The sequence below is a fragment of the Monodelphis domestica genome, chromosome 1 (assembly GCF_027887165.1).
Source record: "Monodelphis domestica isolate mMonDom1 chromosome 1, mMonDom1.pri, whole genome shotgun sequence".
NCBI lineage: Eukaryota > Metazoa > Chordata > Mammalia > Didelphimorphia > Didelphidae > Monodelphis > Monodelphis domestica.
Window position 1 is genome coordinate 229,278,803 of NC_077227.1, and position 26,256 is coordinate 229,305,058.

The following is a 26,256-nucleotide window of genomic DNA, read 5'->3' on the forward strand; positions in this document are numbered from 1 at the left end:
GTGGCTTAGTTGGTAGAGAGCTGACCTTAAAGCCAGAAAAGCTGGGTTCAAGTTCCTCTCTGACCCTTAGTGGCTGTGTGACCCAGGGCAAGTTACTGAACCTCTCAGTGTTCAAGGAAACTCTGTAAGTTCATCAATTTCAGAAGAAAGTGCTGGCCCCTTTCCTAGAGGGAGTTCCTGCATTGAGGTTTCCTGTATCAGTAAAATCACAAGTCTAGTCCCCATTCCTGTTGAACTCTTGAAAAAACTTTTTAAAAAAGTTTTAAAGCAACACTTAGCTAATAGAATAATAATAATAATAATAGAAAGGGTATTTCGAGTCAGAGGACCTTGTTCAAGTTCTAGTCTGCCACTTAGTAGCTGACCTTGGACACAACTCTCTGAGGCCTCTCTCCCTTAATAAAATGGGACAGTACTATTTGCTTTTCCTACCTCACAGGCTGTAATGAGTTGGGTAATTTGCAAACCTTAAAAGTCTATGAGGGGACTGCTGGGTAGATTGAGAGTCAGGCTAAAGATGGGAGGTTCAGGGTTCAAATTTGGCCTTAGATACTTCCTAGTTGTATTACCCTGGGCAAGTCACTTATCCCCCATTGCCTAGCTCTTACCACTCTTCTGCCTTGGAACCAAGACACAGTGTTGATTCTAAGACAGAAGGTGAGGGTTTAAAAGAAAATCTATGAGGGGGCATTGTGGTGCAGTCTGGTAGAATTAAGGGCAAGTTACTTAATCCTGGTTATATAGCCCTTGCCTATCTTCTTAGAATTGATACTAAAACAGAAAGTATGGGTTTAAAAAAGTCTCTGGAAATTTGGGCTTTGTTATGTTCACCAGCTTGACCAGCATATTGGGTTATTTTTTGGATGGAACTGAAATCCATATAATTTTATAAATGCTAAAAGTGGAATAAAACAGTGGGACTCCAGAATTCACTTAATGTTATCAGAAAAGCCAATGAGATTATTACAGTATGCAGGTGGGCTATTTGTAAACAGACTTGATATTAAACATTGTTGCTCAAATTTTGTGTTATAGGATGGGAACCTGGGAAAGAAAACTGTATTTTTAGAGTACAATATTCTGTTTTTACTGAGGGTAAGATCCTTGCATTCACACTGACTAATGGGCAGACCACATTTCTTCTAGGTCCCTCAAGCATTCAGTAGGATTTTTCCTCTACACCAGTTAGTTTTTTTTCTTCATATTCCATGGTGGTCCAGATCAAATTGCCTGATGAAAAGCCCTAATTATTCCAGGGAGTGACACTGATAATTCGGTAGGTGGCACTCTTCCTCCAAATCAGGATTAGTATCACTCTGAATCTAGACTGAGAAGGAACCTTGTGTATTTGAGAAAGGGGGAGAGGCCTGTAGTTCCTAATAACAGAGAGCCTGAGCACACCCCCCTCCCCCATTAGCATTTCATGACCACCTTCCCTTCCTGAACAAAATTGGCAACTTAACCAGAGAAGCCTATTCTAACCTATTTAGTGTTTGTTCTCATCTACCTGCAACCTCAGTTCAGCTCATTACAGCATTCCTTTTTTTTTCCTTTTCAAACCCATTATGTAATTAATGTTGCTTAGATTATGTATACCAATATCACTCAATCTACAAGAGGAATGGGGAGGGAGGATAGGACCAGCTGTGGAACAGCACCCAGGACTGATAGTTGCCACAGTGATGGTCATTTCTCAAATTAGTACAGTAAATAATAGATGATCTTCATCCAAGTCATTTTCCATGGCTAACCTATTGAACCTAGAGGACTTGGATGCAACCAAATCTAGAGAGTTTTTTTCTGTAGGCTTCAGTAGAGTAATTAACTGGGAATGGGTTTACAGTTCAAGGTACTCTGAACTGGCAATGGGTACACTATAGCTTATTTCTTACTATTTGTGGGTTATAGAAAGATAGACCTGGTCAATTTTTTGTTGGTGTTTACGTTCAGAGTTTTAAAAAAATAATTGAATTGAAAGGGACTTTAGAGATCCCCTAGCATTTATCTTATAAACAAGGAAATTAAGATCCAGGCGGTGGTCTTGTGGAAATGACTTACTCATGGTCACATAGATTGTGAGATCATAGAGTCCAACCCTCTCATTTATCAGATGTAGAAAAGATGCCAAGACAGATTGAGTCACTTGTGCAAGATCATACTCTGGGTGAAATTCTGAGATGAGATTCCTGACCCTGACTATGTTAGCCACCATGCTATCTCACTGTGCCCCTGTAGCAGTCACTTCGGTGCTTCTTTCTCATTCCTGCAGTCTGAGAGTGGCAGACTAAAGAAAACTCCCCTGGCGTTTCCAGGCATAACCCTGAAGATTTAGGGGGCTGAGATTGTGTTCTGTTACTCACACAACTCCATTGATTATAAATTAGCCAGAAATTAGTTCATTAACTTTTAGAAATTAGTATTTCCTGAGATGGTATAGTAAGGACAGCTGGTACAAAGGCATGCCCCAGAACTCCTTGCCAGTTTCCCACAAGAACTTACAGAATCTAGTGGTTGGTGGAATCAAGCTTAGAGAGCACATGCAGCAGATGGAGTAGCCTATAGGATTTTCTAAGAAAGAACTTGAACCTAAGTCTGCTCTCTACCGCCAGCTAAGCTACTTATCTTACTAATGTAATGTACTGTCCCTTTAAGACTCTCCTCCATTAATATGGACACATTTTGTGGTGAAAGGGAAAGTACAAGTATTTTTATACCAAAAAAGTAAAATGGATTTATCTGTGTTAATATGTTATTTGTCCCTTTGTAGTTATTTTTCCACATTTATTATCCATTTTGAGGTACTTCTTTTCAAAAGACTTACTTTATGCTAGACATTACTGTGCAAAATCAGAATCAAAATTGTCTCTGCAACTGGAGGAATTTCCTTGCTCCTTGAGGGACACAGGATGTGCACAGATAGGGATGAAATAAGGGAGTATAGGGAGAGAGCACTAACAGCCAGGGAAATTGAAGGATTTTTCCCAAAAGATGTGTAAGTCAAGCTGAATGTTGGAGAGCAATAGGGAAGACATTTGAGGCAAGACTATATTTTTATGTTTAAAAAAAAAATTAAAAAATATATATATAGGGGGCAGCTGGGTAGCTCAGTGGATTGAGAACCAGGCCTAGAGACGGGAGGTCCTAGGTTCAAATCCGGCCTCAGCCACTTCCTAGCTGTGTGACCCTGGGCAAGTCACTTGACCCCCATTGCCTACCCTTACCACTCTTCTGCCTTGGAGCCAATACACAGTATTGACTCCAAGACGGAAGGTAAGGGTTTAAAAAAAAAAAAAAATATATATATATATATATATACACACTCTCATACATACCTATATAATTATTATGAGCTTAACAAATATAAGTAAATACTCCCATATTTAAAAAAAAAAAACAAAAAAGGATTGCATGTGAAACCATAAATATCAGGCATGGCATTACTGCAGTAATAACTGAATATAGTTGATATTAACTGGAGAGCATTGTCCTTTTTACTTGTAGAAGTAATAGATATTTAATTGCCTGCAGTGTTCCATTGCGTACTTCAAAACATATAAGCTCTGCCTTCATATAACTTGCGTATTGTGGTCATTGACTTAAGAGGAGCAAGTATCCATTTGGAGCATTCCTGTTGCTATAATATAATTGTCATCCTTACAAATATTTTCACATGGTTTCCTTTTCTTTATTTTTTTATATTACTTTAACAGTGTGCCACAGACATCCAGATCATTCGTTCTAATACTTGTTTGTTTGGTTTTTTTAAACTTATGCCTTCTGTCTTAGTATCAGTTCTAAGATAGAATAATGGAAAGGGTTAGACAGTTGGTGCTAAGTGGCTTCCCTGGGGTCACACAGTTAAGAATTGTGTGAGGCCACACTTGAACCCAGGTCTTTTGACTCCAGATTTGGTGCTCTATATATTAGTGCTCTCCAATTGCCCCCTAACATTTATTATTTTAGAAACCTGGATTTCTTTAAATTCACAAAGATGTGTGTCCTCTGAGCAGTGGATGTATATGTATAGGAAGATCATGAGATAGAATTCACTAGGAAAACAAAGTAAAAGGACTGAAATAGGCAGACACTTTGTTTAGGGTTCCATCATGCCAGTGAATCATTCCATTTTTGGGTTACATACCTTGAAGTCTGTTGAATATACTCCAGTATCTTGTGTCACACTCGCATATTTGTCTTTGTTAGTGAATGTGTTTAAAATATGGCCAATGCCTTCTTTATTTAGAGATGTGTGGCTTGGGTCAGAAGAACAACCAGATCTTGTATATTAGTATGATTAGTAGCTTTAATGAATACTTTCAGCATATGTAAACTTAAGCCCAATAACAAGGAAGTCCTTCAATTTTTTTTTGCTCATTTTTACATTAGCTTGATCTAGAATTTGGATATTTTATTTATGCCCATAATAGATAGAGTTTAATTATCTTATAACTGACCATAGATAATGGACGTTTGTTGGCATCATTAGTGGATATCTTTGCCAGTTCATCATACATAAAAAAAAGACAACTTGAACAACCTCCTAAAAATCAGCAGACTATTCTTAACAAATAAATGGTAAAACCTGATACAAAATGTTTGAAAGTCACAATTTTTAAATAGGAAAGATTTTTCCCTTGGCCTTATACAACCCCCTCCCCCCCAAAGGTTGGAATAGAATGGAATGAGTGAGCTCTAACCAACAAGCATCTCCAGTTTTTCCTTGAGTGCATATTCAGTGATTGTTGCTTTATGGTTTCTCCCTATGCATGGGAATTATAGGCATGCAAAGTAATGAAATTATTCTCATGAGCCCCTAAATTTATGTATATTTGAAGATCGTTTAGTTTTTAAAATCCTTGGTAAATTCATATAACTAGAACAGATCATAGGATTTCAAAATGAAGGATTTATGGACTCTTAGAAAAAATATGCATTAAAAAATTTTTATCATAAAATAGTAACTGGTATAAAGACACAACCAAATAGCTTTATAAAATGAGCAATAAGATTTTAGTAAACCCATACTATTTTAGCAAAGTAGAACCAAAAGATTAATAAGTCAGAAACCAATGAAAATATGTCCTTCATTCCTTTGTATGTCTATCCAAAGATCGAGATACTTTTGGTTTTCTTTTTTCATGTGTATGTGAAAGTATGTGCATACATTTATATATGTGTGTATACCACATGTACTCACACAGATACTTATAGTCAGTATTTATATTCTGGTTCTGCTGATCTCAGATAATTTCAGATAACATTTGTTCTCATCTTATATAATTTCAGATAACGTTCACTATATTCCTTATAGCCTTCATAATTATTGTTTTATAGCACCTTAATATCCTGTTATCTAAATATACTATAATTTATTCATCCATTTCCCGTCCATTGAATGTATAGATTGTTTCCATTTGTTTGCTGTTTCATGTAAAACAGCTAAGTATATTTACATGAGCCCATTTTTCCCTTTTTACAATATATTTGATTACATTTTAGCTACACCTAATGTGTCAAATGTATGATCTATTTTTAGACATTTATATTGTTCTCTAAAACTATATATTTTTTAATTTGCCAGAATTTTTCTGATTCAAATAATTTTTCTTATCTTATTCTTTTGCTGAAGGGAGCAGTCATGCCCTAGACCCAAATAAACCCCTTATTAAGGCAGACTGTATAAGTATCTATCTACATATATATTTCTCCTCTTCCCCTCCCCCTCTCCCTTCTTGCCCTTCTGGAATTAGTGATATTACTGGAATTAGTGGGAAAAGTAGCATTAGCCACTTACAGGCTATGTCCTATTGTTGATAGGCACAAAAGCTCTGACCTATTCATTTTCTGACCTCTGATAGTTCACTCTTCCTCAGAGAGATTGGTGGCCTTCTACTCTTGGAAGCTCATTGTATTGGTGCCAGGTTCTGTGGATACTAGATCAGCTTTAGCCCTTCTGTAGCTCAGAAATCCCTGAGCTTGAAGGGTTCACTAACCTTCGCCTCTCTAGAAGCAGAGTTTATGGGCTTGTAAGACCAACCTCTCAGTAGCTACACTTTAGAACAATATTAAGGTATATTAAATAACATTTCATTTATTTATTCATTGATAAGGTATATTAAATAATATTAAATAATATGACCTGAAAAACTCCAAAGTGCAGAATTTTCATGGAGTAGCTTGTACTTTGGGAGAGAATCTTACTTTCTTATTAGTAATGAAATAGTCACCTCTTCTTAGACATACATGCATACATACACACACCCTCAACCTTGAAAATCTATTAAGACTGACATTAAATTGGAATTTAAGGTTTGCAAAATACTTTATTATCTCATTTGATCTTTAAAACAACCCTAGGAGGAAGGTATTATAGGTGGGGAAACTAGAGGTTAAATGACTTGCCCATGGCAGGATTTGAACCCAGGTTTATCTAATGTCCCAGAACTCTACAGTATTGTCCATTGAAAAGTTCATAGAACCATAAATTAACAGCTAGAAGGGAATTTAGAGGCCATTGATTCTAACTTTTTAATTTTTCAGATGAGGAAAGTTGCTGAAAGACCACATGACTTGCCCAGGATCAAACAACAAGTATCTATCTGAGGCAGGATTTGAACCAAGGTTTCCTGACTCCAACCCTAGTGCGCTCTCTACTCTGCCACTCTGTTTCCCACTTAGTGGTCCATCAGCCAAAGTGCCTCTGCCCTACTTAACCATAACCCTTGGTTAACCAGTATGTCTGCTCCACAGCATGTGAGCTACATTTTCATGCAGTCATAAGCAAAACACATTTGGAAATATCAGTCTACTGCTGATCTTAAAATAAAATAATGTACCCATAGTCAAACGTAAATGTTATTTTGGGTGATCATCTCCATTTAATAAGTGGTTCACTGGCATTATGTATATTTCTATATTCATCTCTGACTGAGGCCTGAGATGTCAAAAATTAGTTATTCAATATTGGTAATTTTAAAAAATTTTACAGCATTGAAAATTAGTCTCTGCATTCTGGAACTATTCTTTCTATAGTCAGGTAATATGGACAGTGGTTTGTTTGCTCAATCCAGCAAACATTCATTCACTTCCTAGCATTTGCACAGTCCTATGTTTGGTGTCATTTTTCAATTATATATCAAAACTCAAAAGGTCTGTAATTCCAGGAGTTGAAGTTTTCTCATCACCAGTGCATATCACAGGTTCACCATTGTAAAGGGTGAATATTGTGGTTGAGACTGAAAAAAATCTAAATTTAAATGGTCGCCAAGGGAAATCCCAAATAATAAAATATTTATTATACCAAATTCACACTATTTCTAGCTGATGCCTTTCATGAGTTGGGGTGGCCAAAAGAATTTATCACCCAGTGGTGATTCCAGTGGCAAGGCAACATTCTAGTGGTATGTCAGTTGGGTCTCAACAAATGGATAAAGGAACTTCATACTTATCCAAGAACAAAGAGAAATTATTGGTCCTCTTGATCCAGAATAGTTTAACTTGAGATAAATTGACCATTTTGTTTTCTATCTGATTTATTCCTTTGACTGGAAAACATTTTCATTTCACTGCTTTTCATTAGCCCCCAGCATGGGCAGTACAACTTAATTGTATTTTCTGAGCTAGATCACTCTCTGAGCTTTTATATTTTCGTTCTAACTCTTCCTGCTCCCCCCACCCCCATCTATTATTAGCTTTAATAATAGTCATTTGATTGCACACAGTGCAAAAAGCATTGCTGTTCATAGCATTTAAGCCAAGCTGTATAATGCAAGGCCTAGAGGAAAGGCATTGCTTAACCTCTTGGATACAGGCTGGCCAAATAAATGTGGACCTACTCGTTTCTGGAAATTAGGAGTTACTAGCAATTTCTTACAGGAATGCTGCTTCAGGTGTACCACACTTGCATTACAGCGTGTGCTTAAGAGATACACCTAAATTTTATAGATACTCAATAACTGCAACTATCATTAATGCTAGAGGATTGTTCTCTTTGAATCATGAGTGTTTGTTTTGTGATAAGTTAAGTCATCTGTATTCCAGGAAGGGCTTAAAGCCTCTTGTGAAGAATAATACTGAATAGGCCCAATGTTTAGGTCTTGGGCAGGGTGTGCAAATATCCTATCACAGCTTCACTTTTAGAAATGGTGAGCAAGTCTACCCCAGACAATGGAAAGAGTATTGCATTTACAGTCAGGAATCCTGATCTCAAATATTAACTTAGTAATTTTGCTACTTGGATGCCCTTGGGCAACCTTCCTCTCTTGGGGTCTCATATTCTTTATCTGTAAACCGAGGGAGAAATATTTCTAAATCCAATGATTCTGTTATGAGTGCTCCCAGGTAAAATTTCTCATGGTGATTGCTTTTCACTGGTAGATTTTTATCAAGACTAGAAGGATAAAGGCCACACTGAGGGCAGCTAGGTGGCTTGGTGGATTCAGAGCCAATTCTAGAGACCGGAGGTCCTAGGTTCAAATTTGTCCTGAGACACTTCCTAGCTATGTGACCCTGGGCAAGGTACTTTTCTTCCAATTGCCTATCCCTTATTGCTCTTCTGCCTTGGAACTAATACTTAGTATTGATTCCTAGGTGGAAGGTAAGGACTTCTTTTTTTGTTTTTTTTTAAGCGGGGGTGGGGGGGTGGGGGTGGGGGTGAGAAATGCTATAATGGTGTACATAATGGCAGGGAAGTGTGGGTTGGTTAGAGTTTGTTTGCTCCTGTGATTTTTTTGTTTCTAACCATACTTTTACAGGTTCAGTTCATGCCACCTCCATAGCAGCCTCCAGAGTGGAACAGGCCCTCTCAGAAGTGGCTTCTTCTTTGCAAAGTAGTACCCCCAAGCAAGGACCTTTACACCCCTGGATGACACTGGCTCAGATATGGCTCCATGCAGGTAAGGGGATAAAAGCCTAATTATCACCCTCCTCCCCCATTCCAATGAACAGAGGGAAACAGATATGGGGGTGGAATCATCTGGCAGTCTAGTTTGTGGTAGGTGTGCCAAACATTAATATAGGACTGTAGTAAGTTCCAAATGGGGAGCACTTCTGATACAGGTCACAAAGGGAAAGAGCATTGCCTCTGGAGTCAAGATCTCAAGTTCACATCTCACTTCAGGTGAGGAGGATTGGGAAAGTTGCTTAACCTTACTGCTCCTCAGCTTCCTCATCTGTAAAATGAGGAGATTGGACTAGACGGCTTCTGGTAGTGACTAGGCTATTTAGGGCAAGATGTTATATTTGTATTTCAGGAGCCTGGATCTCATTTATATATTATTAACAATGGCCCACCTTTGTATGATTTGGTTTTTAAGGTTAGATTGTAAGCAGTTTCTTTCAGAACACTAAAAGTTTGAGATACAAAAACACTAAATTTTATTTTTCTTGCTTAAAATCAGCATCTATGACTTGTGATGCATTTGTTTTTTATTACTTTTACTCATGTAAAATTAATAAATGATTTGATGGTTGTACAAAAGTACTTGAAGAACCTTAGGCAGTCCTAAATTTTTGATGGATGCTAATTATCTAATTGTAGATTATCTAGAACCTTTGTTCCCCTTCCTTTTTGTTTGGGTTCTTTTTTTTTTTAATTTAAATTTTATGATTATGCAAAACACTTTCATATTGGTCATTGTTGTAAGAGCAAACTCATACATAACCCAAACCCCAAAATAGAACTGATGTGAGATAGTATGCTTTGATCCACATCCATCTGACTCCAATAATTCTTTCTTTGGAGGTGGATAGCATTCTCCCTACTCCCCCCCCCCCCCCTCCGCCCCACCCCCATCATTAGTCTTTCAGGATTGTCCCAGGTCATTGCATTGCTAGAGTTCTGCTTGAGTTCTTTCTCTCCTTGGTGCCTATTTCACCTCTGGTGAGTTTTGGTCTGATCTTTCTTCCCTCCTTTTTAACATCCAGGCTTTGAGTTTTGTTTTGTCTCTATTTTGACTGGGGCAGAAACATCCTTTAATTCTCCTCTGTATTTCTCCCCTTTCTACTGGGGTCACTAGATAAAAACTTCCCTAATTTTACTTCCTAGGTAGAGATAAGAGGATCAGGGGTCAGGCTGCAGGATCACTGAAGCTAGACATTTCTTACTGGATTCACTAAGAAGCACATGCAAGCAAATAAAATTTTTAAATTAAGACTGTTTTCTAGATACAGAATATAAATTTCTTGTTCCCTCTTTATGATCAGCTTCTTATAGTATCCAGAGGGACTCATTCCAATAGCAGTGCCAGTAGGGAGATATTGTCCTATAAGAGTCATTCCATTGATTTCTGAAGGCCAAGAAATGATGCTGTCATGATTGAGAATATTTATTATGGGTGCGCAGATCTATAACCCAAATAGGCCTGTTTCAGATGGAGAATACAAATTATTACCTCCCAGGAGCCTGCCATATGACAGAAGGGTATATATATAATCAAACTTTATACATTAGTAGTATGGTGATCAGGTATATTTCCTGACCTTTGTGCTGGACCATGCAGATCCTCCTCCTCCTCCTCCTCCTCCTCCTCTTCCTCTTCTTTCCCTTTCCCCTTCCTCCTCCTTCCTTCTTTTTTAAAAAAATACTTACCTTCTGTCTTAGAATTGATTCTGAATCTGTGTGTATGAAAATACTTTGAAACGACATGGGAACTTTGAAACGACAAAGTGTTTGGAAATACCCAAATGCAAAGATTGGTAGAAGTGGATAAATAGTTTGAAATATTTGAATGTAGTAAGATAGTATTAGAAATGATAAATATTGGAAATATAAAGAAAATAAGGAAAATGTACAGAGATGAAAAGAGAAGAAAAGAAACTAAGAAAGGTTTCTGAGGGGAGGGGAATGAAGGTGGGCAATTCTGTAACCTAGTTTTAGAGAGAGTTGCCTAGGAACACAAAGTATAAAGGGACTTTCCCAAGGTCTCACAGCTGATATGTGTCAGGCAGAATTTGATTTCAGTTCTTTCTGACTCCCTGGCTAGTCTATCAACCTATTGAGCTATACTATGTCTCACTGTAAATAATAGTGTTTACAGATTATTTTTGAATGGGGGGAGAGGGGGAATTGATACCAGGCATCAGTTCCAAAGTAGGAGAGTGATAAAGATTAAACAATTGGGATTAACACACAGCTAGGAAGTGTCTGAGGCCCTATTTGAACCCAGCACCACCTCTCTGCCACAGATCCTTTTGTTCTTTAAAAGGCTCAGCTCAGATATAACCTTCTGTGAAGACTTCCTTAGTCTTTCCAGTTAGTGCTCTTGCTTCTAAATGACCTATCATTTACTTATCTGAGTGCTTATTGTATCCTGCACAATCAATTGATGCTCCTTGAAGATAGGAACTTTCCCCATTTTTATCTTTGTGTTAATGGTGCCCAGCACATGTTTATCAGATTTAATTGCTTTTGATAGCCTCCTCTTTAGTATCCCCCATCAATTCAGTTAAAAAAAAAAACATTTAATTTCATGTTAGTGCCATGTAGTATAATAAAACATTACACTTGGAAGAGATTTTAGAAATCACCTGATCAATCTTTTTTTTTTTTTTAAGTGAGGTAATCAAGGCTTAGTAACCCAAAAAAGAATGGCGAAACTGTCTCCTCTGACTCGTCTTCTGGTTAACTTTGGGCTACATTAAGCTGCCTCTAGATGTGAAAGGGAAAGATAGTAAATTCTACTGTATCAAATTGGTTACTCATTTGTAGCTACGCATCAGAAGCTTGAAAATTTTTTGAATCCTCTACAAATTTGCATTTATTAGTGTGATTATCTATTTCCCTTAATCATTGATAAGAGGATACCTTATAGCAAGGTAGAACTCTGGTTCCACCTAATCAGTGAGTAAGAATTCTGACATTTCTCCAAGACTGGTGAGATTGAGTAATGTACCATGAATACTTCCCTTATTTCTTCCTATGGTAATTTCAGACCCTTACTTATTTTGTTCCTTTGGAGCAGAGTAGAGATTATATAATAGGATGAGATGATTTTTTTTTCCTTTTTTCAGGATTATTGTCATTGTGGGTACCATTTCAAAGTAATTGCTTTCCCTGGAAGGTTCAGAATATAATTAAAGCTTCAAGTATTCTTTGAAGATAAAAATTCAGAAGAGAACAAAGGCAATCCATACTAACCTAATAATAACACGCTTAGCTTTGTATAGCACCTTTTATGTGCCAAATACTTTACAAATTTTATCTTATTGGATTCTTATAGTAACCCCTGGGCATTAGGGATTATTATTATCCCCATTTTAGAATTGAAGAAACTGAGGCAGAAAGAATAAGTGACTTGCCCAAAGCCATACAGCTAATAAGTGTTTGACGCTGGATTTGAACTCAATTCTTCTTGACTTGAGACTTGGCACTCTGTTTATTGTGCCAATTAACTTTGCTCTGTGCAAATGCATGCACAGACTTGTGTGCACACACTCACACAGCAGAGACATGTATGTACAAAATATTTGTATGCACAGTTTTTTGGAATTACAGCAGTGAGATATTCAGTAATAATATTTCATGCACATATAATGTTTTAAGATTTACAAAGAAAGCATTTACCTAATAGCAACCCTGTGTAGTTTACCTCTCTTTTATTAACAATAAATCTGACGTGCAGAGAGTTGAAGAGGGGCTAGTCCGAGATAGCACAACTCATAAACATCTCAGCTAGTACTTGAACCTAGGTGTTCTGACTCTAAGACAAATTCCCTTTACACTGTTTCAGCAACTGATCTCTCTCCAAAATACAACCTGTTTCTGTGTTTTGTAGATTTTCTCTCGCTTGTTTGTGTTTTTGGTAAGCCTAGTGATAATGAGAATGATGTATGTGGAATAGAGGCAGTTAAGTGTTTGCACCAGTGCTCTCTGAAATACCATTCTAAAATATCGGCTTCTAATGTCTAGCCTAATTTTTCCTAAACTAATTTAGCCACAGAACAGTTCTGGACTTGAAATGTACTAACAGAACCTGGGGTGTCCTGCTTACTTTGGAGGGCATGGAATTCACTTTGGGCAATTGAGGAAATTTTGAAGCAGAAATGTGTCTCCTTTCTTTTGAACTCATTGTCATAGTTAAAAATCATTATGAATACTTTTTCTACAAAATAGTTTAGAGGTAAGAATGTCGCTAGCATTAACATTTTCTCAAGCTTTCTTATTTGTATTCCAGGGAGCCTAGTTTTGGAAAAACCAATCCAGGCTTTTGTGTAAGAGGATGCTTGGAAGTTTTTTCTATTCCAGTTCTAGTTCTCCTGTGAATCTCAAATTACCTAAATAAATAATGCATCATTTTAACATCTTGCTTCCACTCCAGCCCATTTTGAGCTAAGTAAATAAAAGGACACTGGCAAGATGAGCTGAGTGTAGAATAGATTTTCTTGATGGGGCAACTAAGGTATTCTACAATAGAATGGCTGTCAACTACCCTCTGCATCAGCTGAATGTATGGCTCCCTCAAACCCCACCCCTATTCACACACCATACCAGCATTTTAAAGTTAAACAAACATAGTAAAAATCCCATATATTCTGGGAAACACTGACCTGGAGAATTTGGGGATCTTTATCCAAAATTCCCTTGAACTAAATTAGCCCTATTTGTGGAATGGAAATTGGGCACCCAGCGAGTACATGGCCTTTGCCTTTGGGGTGGAATGTAAGGGTATTTCTTGCCTCATCCCAATTTCCAAGCTGACTTTTGTTACTCTCTTCTAGACCACACTGCCTCTTCTGCCTCTGCTTGTCCTTTCTTCTTCCTCTCAGACTCAACTTGTGTCACTTCTTACCAGAGAAAGATCTCTCTCTCCCCCTCTCTACACACACACACACACACACAAACTTACACACACAAACTTACACACATACACCATGCTATGGTATATTATATAATGTGTCTGTTACAAATGTATGTGTATATCTATATATGCATATATATCTATAATATATACACATCAACACATTTATAAAGATACACTATTTACTAATCCATGCATACAGGTTGTTTCCTCAAGTATTACAGAAGCTCCCAGAGGGCAGGGATTGGGTGTTTTGTTTTGTTTTGTTTTGTTTTGTTTTGTTTTGTTTTGTCTGTGTATGCTCTGTGCCCAACATAATGCTTGACTCTAATGGATGCTTAATAAGCATTTGTTGAATTGAACTGCTAGTGAGTAGGGCTTGGTGAAATGCCTCTATCTGAACTGAATACCTTTCTCTGGCCTTTCTTTTTTGCTTTATTCCTACTTCTAAACCTTGATGCTGGCCCTTTGTTAATGGAGGGAGAACTTTAGAGAAATGAAGAGCCTTGATAATTAATGGCACTGCTTAGAGAACAAAGTAGATGATATCAATATATCCCCAACTCACTTTTTTCTGTTGTTGTGTGTTACCCATGAAAAAATGAGAGATTGAAGACCATTTGTCTTCATCTTCTATATTGTAGCTTCTTTTTATTTCATTTCCCTTCATATTCCTCATTGTTAGGCTCCATAACAATCATTGTCCCTATTGGTGAATTTCCATAAAATTGTGATACTCTAAATAGCAGTTAAACTTTTTTCTTCCAAAAAATTCACAGTGATTTCTTCTGCCATTTGTTTGCTTATCCTGTATGGATAAGATGTGAAGTAGAGGATATATTTTGTGGTAGGGATGTTCAGGAACTATTCCTTTCATTCTACAGGAGTGGAAATTGAAGTACAGTATTAAAAAAGTAAGTAAATTGCTCAAAGTAAATTTAATAAGAGTATTAGATCAAGTATTAAATCAAGAGGCCTGGCCTCCATGAGTTGACTTACATGTCATTTGAAAACAGAAACACCAGGAATAACACAAATTTCTTCTCTAATGCACAAATTTCACTGTTAACATAGTTGTTTATGTTGTTCTGAAATGAATTAGGACCTTTCCCAAGTCAAGTTAGCTTCTTGGTACCCATCTTTTCATTTAAAATCATTTCGATGGCAGCTAAAAATGATGTGGTGGTAGGTGGTTAATTTCTGCTTGTTACTAATAATTATAGCTTCCATTCTGGCACCTTTCACAGACTAAACTGGTGGCTATTCTTAGCCAGTGCAAGATCAGATATTCTGATTTGCTTTGGGAGTTAAAAGCCAGAGTACTTTGATGAACTCCTTGACTCAGGCTGTCAGAGAGTTTTGTAATGTAAGCCTACTGTCTGTCTCTTCTTCCTTTAGCCTCCTTTTTTTATTTTACTCATCACTGTTATGTGAGGCAGCAATGTCAGAGGTGACAGTATAGTCCACTGCTCCATCTTGACTTCATCGAATAAATCCACAAACATATTTAGCACTTAATCTGTGCCAGCATCTGAACTAGGCACCAATAGGTGCTAAGTAGCATCATTAGAGAAAAAATATATCATACATAAAAACCCGAGAGCAGACATACTTGATCATAAATCTTGTCCATCCAGCAGATTCTTCTGTCTCTGACTATAATGTTAAATTTAACTGTATGAAATAGTGGTAGAAGCAGGATATTGGAGGTGGAAGGAACCTACTACTTCTAATCTAAGTAGCTCACATTACCACAATTTAGTATTTGTAAAGCACTTTAATCACAACAACCTTGTGAGATACGGCAATGTAAGTATGATTCTTCAAATGATTTCCTACAGATTATACAGAAAGTATTGTAGTCAAAACTTGACTTTTTTTGGAGGAGTAGGGATTATATAATAATATTATCCTAGGGTTGAGGGCAGGGGCCCATGTAAACTTTAAAACATTATCTACTTGTGAGTTTTTACATATCATATTATGGTTTCGAAGCTCCTTTATGTCCATTAACTCAACTTAATCCGTACAAAATAAATGCCTGTGAAGATCTATATGAAGACCTGCCTAGTTTTCCCATATTAATACCCAACAGACCTCTAAAAAGAACTACAGAAAGATCCATGGAATAAAAAAAAACAAAAAAACAAACAAAAAAAGTAACCTCTTTCATCTGGTCCAGAACTATAGAAAAAGGCCAGTATAAGGGGGAGAGGAACTGTATCAAGAAAGCCAGTGTAAGCATAGGTAAATGGCAGAAGGTAGCAGAGGTCAGGGAAGGAATAATTAATAACTATTAACAGGGAAACTAACTTGAGCTCCCACAGATGGATGTAAAGACAGTCAATATTCTGAGCAGAGGTCAAAAGCTAGCACAAAATATGAAAGCCAAATTCCCACCCTAACTTAGCAAAAAAAGAAGTGGGTAATGAGACCCATTGCCATAGGTCTCTGCATAGAGAGCTAGGGCATGACCATGCATTTCCTTAGAAAATTGGATCCTCTCAATACCTAGCTACTACATCAGTATGGGCGAAGGTAGGGATTGTGTAGGAAGCCTGACAGTAGCATGATATTCAAGTTTCTCACGGGTACTTAACAGGCCTTTAGCAGAGAACAGAAGAATTCTCAGTTAAGCACCATGTTAGGAGAAGGAGAAAGGCAGCTAACTGCTGAATTCATAGAGAGACTGAGACAGGAGTGGCACCTCATAGTAGCCTGTCTCGCCTGGATCAGCAGTGGCATACAGATCACACAGAGAAAGCCTAAGGGGACTGACCTGTTCACAAAATCCTAAAAGAGGAACCAAAGCTGAAAATATGAACAAATAGAAGAAAACAACAAACATACTGAAGAAAAGCTATGGGTTAGAAGCCTAATCATCTGTAAAACAAGTATAAGCAGGGCCTCAGACTTTAAACAATAACTTCAAGAGAGGCGAAAAAACATGAGGTAAGAAAGAAGAAAGAAAATTCAAGATGAAATGAATGTTTGGGAGCAGAATATTGAAAGGAGAATAAATAGCTTTGAATAGAAAGTAGAAAGTAAAAAACTTTATGCAAGTAGTGTACACCTTTAAACACAGAATCGAGTGAATAGAACTCAATCCTTGAGAAAAGAAGTATTACAATAAAAATAAAAGATTGGCCAAATAGAAGAAAAATTTAATAGAAAGCACTTTCTATTAAAAACAGTTGAAAATAAGAGGAAATATATTAGAAAATAAGGGGAAAGATAATTTAAGCATAAACAGACTCCCTGAAAAGCATGACTAAACAAAAAGCCTACATACTATATTTTAAGAAGTCATAAAGGAAAACTGCTTCCATCTATTAGAACTCTCAGCAAAGTAAAAATAGAAGAATCTACCAATCGCCACTTGAAAGTAACTCCAAACTGAAAACAGCAAGAATGTCATAGCCAAAATCCAGAGTTTCCAGGTCAAAGAAAAATACTGCATGCAGTTAGAAACAAATAGTTCAACTGCCAAGGAGCTATAGTCAGTAGTTTGTAAGTCTTAGTATCAAATAGTATAAAGGGAAAAAAATCTTGGAATATATATTCCTAAAAACAAAAGATAAAGATTATCAACCAAAGCCAGGTATAAATAAGTAGGGTTAAAAAAAATTGACCATAAATAGAACAGAGAACTTTCAAGTGTTTTTGAGGAAAAGATAAGAACTGAATAGGAACTTTTAAGTGCAAAACAGAAATCAAGAGAAATCTAAGCCCTTGGTAGAGGGATAAATGATGGTGAAATATTTATATTCTAATAGGTGGGAAAGAAACATTTTCCCCTGGGAATACTATTGAGTTCCACAACTGGAGTGATATGAGACAAAACAAGGCCTAGATGCAGTTTTGTTCAATTTCACTAATTTTCAGAGAGTTCTAAAGAAAAAGGATGAGAAAGCAAGGAGGAGGAGGAACTTGTGAATGGTTTGGTAAGCAAACATCTCATAACTTCCTTCTTATCTGAACTACATGAAGAAGGATGATAGAAGAGAGAGATAGAGATCAGAAGAGAGGAGAGAAGAGGGAAGGATAGGGAGAGAAAGAGGAAGAGAAGCATTGAATAAAGAGCTAAAACTCTTAAGGGGGAAAAGGGTTATTTTTAAAAAGATTGGACTGGATTATTTAAGAGTGTGGTCACAAGGAATTTATGTTAATTCCAAAGAGATTTATTTATAGTTTATTTACAAAATATAGAAAGAATGAAATAAGAAAATCAGAGAGAGGATAAGGTAAGATATCTAGCTTAAGCACTAAGTAATTTACTTCTGGCAAAGTGATTTAGTACTTAGGTCTTGACAAAGCCAAGGACCTGGGGAATTCTCTCTCAAAAGGTAAGTCTCTCCTGAGGCTAGTTTTCTCAGAAAATCCAGCAGTTAAGACTCAGCTTTTTACTTATCACGTGTCAGTTCAAAGGAAGAGATTTTAGAACAGCCTCACCAGGAACAGGGTCTCAGGTCCAGTCAGCACATTCTTTACCAGCCTCCACTTCAAAGAATGAACTGCCTGTAGAACTCTATTCAGGAAGTTGTCAGTCCCTTTTAAAGACACTTTCTCTTGCGTCACTTCCTGTGCCTTCCCCTAATTCTATGTCTACCAATCACAGTTGAAAACCTGCTTTAGGACTGCCTAGGAGGGCAGTAAGTTGATTCTGATTCGTCACCCGCTATTGCACATGTGGGTCACAGACCTCCCACTTAATGATTAACTGGGATATTTACACGTTTAGTGATAAGATCTAAAAATGAGCAGATCTCCATACTCAATTTTTAAGTAGGGTGTTTACACTTTTGGTGATTAAAATCTAAAGATAGGCAGGGGTTACAACTTAATCTTCACAATCAGGGGAGAGTTAAATTTAATCTTCCCAAACTTAAATGGAGATGAAATTATTAGAAAGTATGTTAGCCAATTATATGCCAATGAAACTGACATATAACTGGTAACAAATGAAATATATGAACATTTACAGAAGTCTAAAATGCCTCCATTAACTAAATAAGAAATAGAAAATTTAAATAACCCAATCTCAGAAAAAAGAAAAGTAATTAATAAAAAACTCCCTAAGGCCTCCCTCCTTTCCCCTAGGACCTGATAGATTTGCAAGTAAATTCAATTTGAACATTCAAAATGGGGAAGGAAGGAAATAAGTGTTTATTAATCCCTTCCTATGTGCCTGGGCATTATGCTAGGCACTTTACAAATATCTCATTTGATCCTCATTACAACCTTGAGAGAGAGAGAGATTTTTTTTTTCAGATGAGTAAAGTGAAGCAAAAAGAGATTAAATGACTTAATGAGGGTCACATAATTAATAAGTGATTGAGGCCAAATTTGAAGTGAGGTCTTCCTGATTCCAGGCCTACTGCTTTATGCACTGTACCATCTAGCTGCCTCAAAGAACCCTAATATAAAATACAAATTACTTTCAAAATTGAGAAAAGATGGGATTAGTTTGGTTGAATCCCTTCTTTTCTTAATTAACGTGACAAATGTGGTATTGATGCTTAAACCAGAAGAGATAGAGTAGAGAAAGAAAACTATCAACCTGTGTTGGTGAACCTATGGCACATGTGCAGGAAGGAGCTGCTCCCTTCCCTCTCTTCACATTCACCTGAGGACATTTCTCACATGACCCTTGCCCCTGCCCAGTATCCCAATTGGAGCACTTCCTCCCTTCCCTATCTGTGGTAAAGTGTGGGGGCGCACATGCAGCATGAAGGTTGCATTTGGGGGGGCTTGGTTTCTAAAAGGTGTTCACCATTACCTCAGTAGATCAATATTTCTAATGGAAATTGATGTTGAGACTATAGTTTTGATTTATAACTAATATTATTTCAATATTAGGTAAAATGTAAGGGTGAAAGACCATATAAAGAACAAAAATGGTTTTGAAGTTATTTGGTTATATTAGTAGATTAAGAAAAAACTTTTAACAAAACACATCACCTCTTAAGTTTATTTATTTATTTATTTTCCCCTCAATTACATGGAAAAAAAAAACTTTGTTTTTCTTTAAAGTTTGAACCAAATACTCTTCCTTCCTGCCTCCTTTTCCCCCAAGACAGCAAGGAAACTGACATGGATTCTACATGTGCAATAATGTAAAACATTTTTCCGTATTAGTCATTTTGTGAAAGAGAACTCAAAACAAAAAAAAATGACTCCATCAATTCTTTCTCTGTAGGTGGATGACATTTTTCAACTAATCTTTGGGAATTCTCTTAGCTTAGTTATTCATAATTGTTCATCATATGATATTGCTGTTACTGTGTACAATATTCTTCTAGTTCTTTTCCATTCTGCATTAGTTCATGTAAATGTTTCTGGGTTTTTCTGAAATGATCTTTCTAATCATTTCTCACAGCACAATAGTGTCCCATTATAATCATATACCAGTTTGTTCAACCGTTCCCCAATTGATAGACATTTGCTAAATTTCCAATTCTTTGCCACCACAAAAAGATCAGCTATATATATTTTTGTATAATCAGATCACCTCTCCCCTTTAAAAAAAATCTCTTTGTAATATAGGCCTAGTAGTGATATTGCTGAATCAAAGGCTATGCACAGTTTTAGAGCCCTTGGGGCATAATTCCAAATTGCCCTCCAGAATAGCTGGATTAGTTCACATGAATTAGTGTCATGCCAGTGTCTTTGCCAAGAAAACCCCAAATGGGATCACAAAGACTTGTACATGACTGAAATTACTGAACAACAAAACATTAAAGGGATTAATAATGCCCAGCCCTTTCTTTTCCAGGATACTATGATAAGTAAAATACTCAAGTTTTGAACATGTAGGAGAAAAAGATGCTCTTGTGATTTTTAAGGTTTTATTCCATTCTTTAACTTCTGTGAAATGATATTAAAACTCTAAAAGCATGAAAGTAAAAGCATTCCACCAACCTTTTCTCAGTTTACTTTAACTACAGTCATCTAGATGGTAGCCCTAATGTTCCGTTACCCATCATTGGAAAGGTCCAAACTCCATGAACCTTGGAAATGTATTGTTACTGTTCAGTTGTTTAGTCGTGTCTTCATGATCCCATGGACCATAGCTATCCATGGGATTTTCTTGGCAAGGATACTGAAGTGGTTTGCCATTTCCTTCTTCAATGGTGGATCTTTTTATTAGTAGATCAGAGAGTAGAGATTAAGTGATTTGCCCAGAGTTCCACAGCTCTGAAGTGTCTATGACCAGTATTCCTGATGCTAAACCCAGTATTCTGGCCACTGAACCTCTTGGAAATGTATAAAAACATATAAAATTGGAAGAAAGCCAAAGAAAGAGAAAAATTCTAATGGCTCCCAAGGAGTCATTGATCATTAGAGTACATTCAAAGCTTAGATGAGCTGCAGTTGATTCTGTGTTGCATTTTGAGTAATGTTAATGAAAAGCATAATTACAGTTATCAGTTCATGCTTTATGAGTGTTTGTCTAATAGAAGGATAAGGTTTTGCTTTTACTCATGTTCAAGGACACATAATTTTATTAAAGAGAGCCAAGTGGAGAATTATATAATTGTCACAGGGACAAATCAGCCAATTTTATTTGAATGGCTTTAGCAAGTGAGTTCTTGGGCTTACCAGAGTCATTCTCCAGCATTATGAGTATCTTTAATGATAAGCTAGATTTTAATTGTTGGACATAAGGCCATATAGAATAAATCTTTTCGGGGGTAAATTGAATGGTTTAGGGGACTTTCTAGTCAAAAGAGCTGAGTTTGAATCCTGGTTCTTCCTATAACTGATTTTAATTGTAAACTTGTGCAAGTTGTTTAATCTTTATGGGACTTTGTTTACTCATCAGGAAATGTAGAGGGTTTTAACTAGATGATCTCCATGACCTTTCTAGCTCTAAATCTTTGATTTGTAAGCATTTCAAGGCTCAATTTTTATTGACATGCCAAATTAAAAACTTGTAATAATTTTAATAGAGATGCAATGTAAGGCTCTCTAGTAGTGATATAGTTGACCAACAACCAGGGAACCATTTTTAGCTATAGTCATTTGTTTCCTGCTTATTGTCTATACCACCAGTCATAATTACCTTGAAAAGATTCAGCCATTGTGGTTGGAATGCAGGTAATACAACCACAATGTAGTTTTAAAAAATCAATTGGCAAACATTTATTTAGTACCTTGTTTGAGTCAGGGATTGTGCCACTAAAGCTCCAGTGGCAGCATCTATTATGGTGGATAGAACTTCAGGGAATAGAAATCTGGAAAAATGAAACTTTGGGGTTAATTTCAGAACACTTTGTAAAAGTTTGTTTTTGTTTTTTTTTAAATGGCATTTTTGGTTTTGTGGTATACCTGCTCTGGACAGAAGACAGTTTAATATTCATTCCATTTTTTGTCATACATTTTAAGAGAAACATGCTCAACTGGAATCAGAGAAGAGTAACCAAAATGGTCACATAACCCAGAATACAACTTTATAAATGGTGAAAGAAGAAACTGAAGACAATTATCTTTGAAAAGAGAAGACTTAGGGAGGATATATTAAGTGTCTCCAAATTTCTGAAAGACTCCCATATAGAACAGGGACCAAACTAATTTTATTTGGCTTCAGAGGACATTAGGACCATGGTTAGAAATTGTGGGTTGACAGCTCAAAGGAAGAACTTCATAAAAAAGTCAAGTTGTCCAAAAGCATAATTGACCAAAATTTTTAAGGAATATTAGGGACTGAGGCACTAGCAAGTGGCAGGTCCATGAAATACCCCTTACAGTTGGTTGGCTCTTGAACTAAGATTTGAAGGAAACTGTGAATTCTTTGAGGCAGGGATCAGTAGAGCATTCAGGGCATAAGGGACACAAAGCCTATTCAAAGGAATGTCATTTATAAGAACAGCAAATGGGCCAAAGTGACTAAGCCACAGAGTGTGTAAAAGGGAATAATATTAATGGCTGAAAAACTATGCTGGAGATGTATTAAGAAGGACTTTGAATGGTAAATAGAGAAGTTTTATTTATCTTAGAAGCAGTAGGGAACCACTGGAGTTTATTGAGTGAGGGAGTAACATGGTCAGACCTTTACATTAGAAAAATCTCTTTGGTAGCTAGCTATATAGAAGATAAGAGGAAAGACTAGAGGCTGGGAAACCAATTAAGAAACTATTGAAATAATCCAGGTGAGCAGTAATGAGGTCCTTAAAAAGGTTGGCTGGGAGGTAAGTGGAGAAGAAATAGATGCAAAGGATACTGTGGCAGTTGAATTGGTAGGACAAGGTAATTGATTTGATATGTGGAGTAAACAGTTAAGACTGATTTAGAGGGTGACTAGAAAGATAGTGGTGATGTCTCAACAGAAATAGAGATGTCAGGAAGACAGGTGAGTTTGGAATGAGAAGGGTACTTTTTATTTGGGGCATATTGCATTTTAGATACTTAAAGAATTATAAGCTGTTGGACATTTCAGTAGATTATTCAGGGGAGAAGTTCAATAGAAGATAGATCTGAGAGTCATCTGCAGAAAGGTCCTCGTACTTAAGGGTTGGGACTTGGATGATGAGCCATCAATGGAGACTAATAGATAGGAGGAGAATAAATTACTCAATGAAACCCCTTCAGAGTACATTGGTTAGGTGCTAGAGATTCAGAGACAGAAATGCAACAGTTCTTGGTCCTGTGTTTACATTGTGTGTGTGTGAGAGAGAGGTATGCATGCATGTGTGTGTGTATGCAGTCAATACTAGGGATTTGAGAGAGATCAAGAAATGGTTCACTAAAAAGGTGATACTTGAGTTGAGTTTAGAAGAGAGATAGGGTTGTCAAATGAAGCCTTCCCTAGTTGGCTTGGGGAGGGAGATGCCTGGGAATTTGATGTAACCTGCAAACAAATAAATTCATTTTAAAAAATGAAAAAAAAAAAGAAGAGAGATAGGGATTCTGTGAGGTCAAGGCAAGGTGGAAGGAAAGTATCCAGGCATGATTGAGGGCCTATGGAATGCCAGAGATAGAGGACCTTGTCTCTGGAACAGCAAAAAAGTAGGCTTGACTAGACTGTAGTATGGGAAAGGGAGTAATGTATTCTAAGGCTAAAAAGGTAAGTTTGGACCCATTTCAGAGAAGTTTATGTTATCCTGTATAAACAGTAGGAAGTCACTAATGCTTATTGAGTAGGGGAGTGACGACATGGTAAGGATGTTGTTAGGGAATAACTTGATTAAAGTTAGATCCAGAGAGGTAGAATAGAATGGGAAAAACATGTGGCAAGAATATCAGTTAGGAGGTCATTGCAATTACCTCTGTGAGAAGCCCAGAGGGTCCTTGAACTAAGATGGCGGCTGTGTGGTCACTGAGAAGGGGACTGATGCAAAAGATTTTGTGAAGTAGAAATGGCAAGATTTTGCAACTAATTAGTTTTGTAGGGTAATACAAAATGAGAAGTTGAAGGAAATGCCAAAGTTGTGAAGCTGGGAAATTTGAAAAGATGGTTGTAACCTCCAGAGAAAGTCAAATTTAGAAGGATAGGTTTGTTCTGTTTTGACCATGTTGAGTTTGAGATGTCTCTGTGATACAGTTTGAAAAGTCCTATAGGCAATTAGTGATACAAGTTCAGGGGAGAGCCTTGGACTGGAAAGCTGATGAAGTCAGTAAGAGAAAAAATATAGAGAGAGGAAAGAAGAGGACCTGGGACAGAATCTTGAGGAGCCACTCCTCTTAAGGTACCTGATATGGATGTTGAGCCAGCAAAAGAGAGGAGGAATGGCCAAGACAGGAAATAGGAAACGAGTAGAGACGAGTGTCACAAAAACCCAGCGAAGATGGTATCCAGAAGTAGAGTGCAGCTGAAAATGCCAAATGCAGCTAGGTCTAGAACAGTGATGACAAACCTATGGCATGGGTGCCAAAGATATCACACAGAACATGCTCTGTTGACACGTGGCCACCTCCCCTCCCCACCAACATCCTCAGAGTTTATTACTAGAAAGGCAGAGGGATTCAGGCAGAACTGCTCCCCTCCTCTTCTCCACCAGCCCTGATGACATTTTTCATAACTCCTGTCCCTCTGCTCAGCAGCCAATGGGAATGCACAGGAGGTAAGGTGGGCATCTCTCAGGCAGCAGAGCTGGAGGGGAGCAAAGGCCCAGGGCCACTCCCCTCGCCACCCTCTCCACACTTGCTGAGGACATTTCCTCACTTCACCCACCCTCCTCCTTTCCCTCCTCCTCCTCAACTTAAACATATTTGCAGGAAGCAGGAAAGGAGTCTGCAGATAGGAGATTGATGGAGTATGGGGATGACTACAGGTGATACTGTTTGCAGAAAAAAGAAAGGATGGTGTCAAGTTGACAAACAGAGGGTGCATCTTGGTGTGAAGGGCTACTTCATCAGAGATTAAATAAAGTAGGAGAGAACAAGGGTGATGCCAAAGGGTTTTGATTTTCAAGGTGGAAAGTGAGAGGGAGTTTGTGACATAAGCCTTCCATTTTCTTAGTAAGAGTATAAGGAAAAGTCCTCTACAGGAGAGGATTATAGTAAGAAAAGTTTGCTGCTAATGCTTTTTAGCTTAAGAATTAAAATATAGGCCCATGGGTTAAATTATTTTAAGTCCCTTGTACATAGTAGGAGTTGAATAAATATTTGCCTACTTGAATTGAGTTGAATTTACTTGAATTCCTGCCATGATTGGGCCCTTTGCATTTACTCTGCCATAAGAAACTTGACAAAGACGGAACTCAGTGATCCACAAGCACAATGTCCTGTTTCTGATGATGGTGCCAAGAGGCAGAGTGGGAGTTGTCATCCTCAAAAGATAATGACCTGAACATTACTAATTTTCCCTGCCCTTCATGGGGAAATACTTTTAAATTTCTATGAAGGCCTATAACAGATGGGGTTTTTGTGATTGAATTAATAGGCAGAATAAATAAACAACAACATGCAGGTGTTACCTTTGAGGGGATTGGTTGAATTGGGGCACTGCTTGTTCTGTTGTTCCTTTTCCAGATGGGTCCCTTCCAATATGAAGCTTCCTGGTTCACCTAGTAGAAAATCAAAACCTACCCAACCAGTGTAACAGCTGTGGGAAAGAATAGCTGTATTGATGTGTCCCAGGCAAGTGCAATCTTCCCTTCTGCTCTTCTCCTCACAGCTGAAGTCTACATTGGAATTGGCAAGCCTGCAGAAGCAACAGCATGTACCCAGGAAGCAGCTAACCTCTTTCCAATGTCTCACAATGTCCTCTACATGCGAGGCCAAGTCTCTGAACTCCGGGGAAATGTTGACGAAGCCAGACGTTGGTATGAAGAAGCCTTATCCATCAGTCCCACTCATGTAAAGAGCATGCAGAGATTGGTAAGTCACAAATATATGCCAATCACTCCATTGTTGCGTTGGCATTCATCTTAGAAGTAATTGGGAGTTCATATCCTTTGAATTTTATTTCCGTTTAAAAGAACAGATTCAAATTAATTAAGATGCTGTGAGCTTCCGG

The 26,256-nt window shown here is 37.3% G+C and overlaps 1 protein-coding gene across 9 annotated transcripts in view; it reads left to right on the top strand.

The window, feature by feature from the left end:
• Nucleotides 1–26,256, top strand: part of TTC7B (tetratricopeptide repeat domain 7B) — a 353,505-nt gene that overhangs the window by 250,091 nt on the left and 77,158 nt on the right. For all 9 annotated transcript variants that reach the window (XM_056810528.1, XM_056810526.1, XM_056810525.1 and 6 more), the window contains 2 exons: nucleotides 8,754–8,894; nucleotides 25,915–26,117. In XM_056810528.1, the coding sequence (XP_056666506.1) occupies nucleotides 8,754–8,894; nucleotides 25,915–26,117 (344 nt within the window). The remainder of the gene's footprint in view (nucleotides 1–8,753; nucleotides 8,895–25,914; nucleotides 26,118–26,256) is intronic.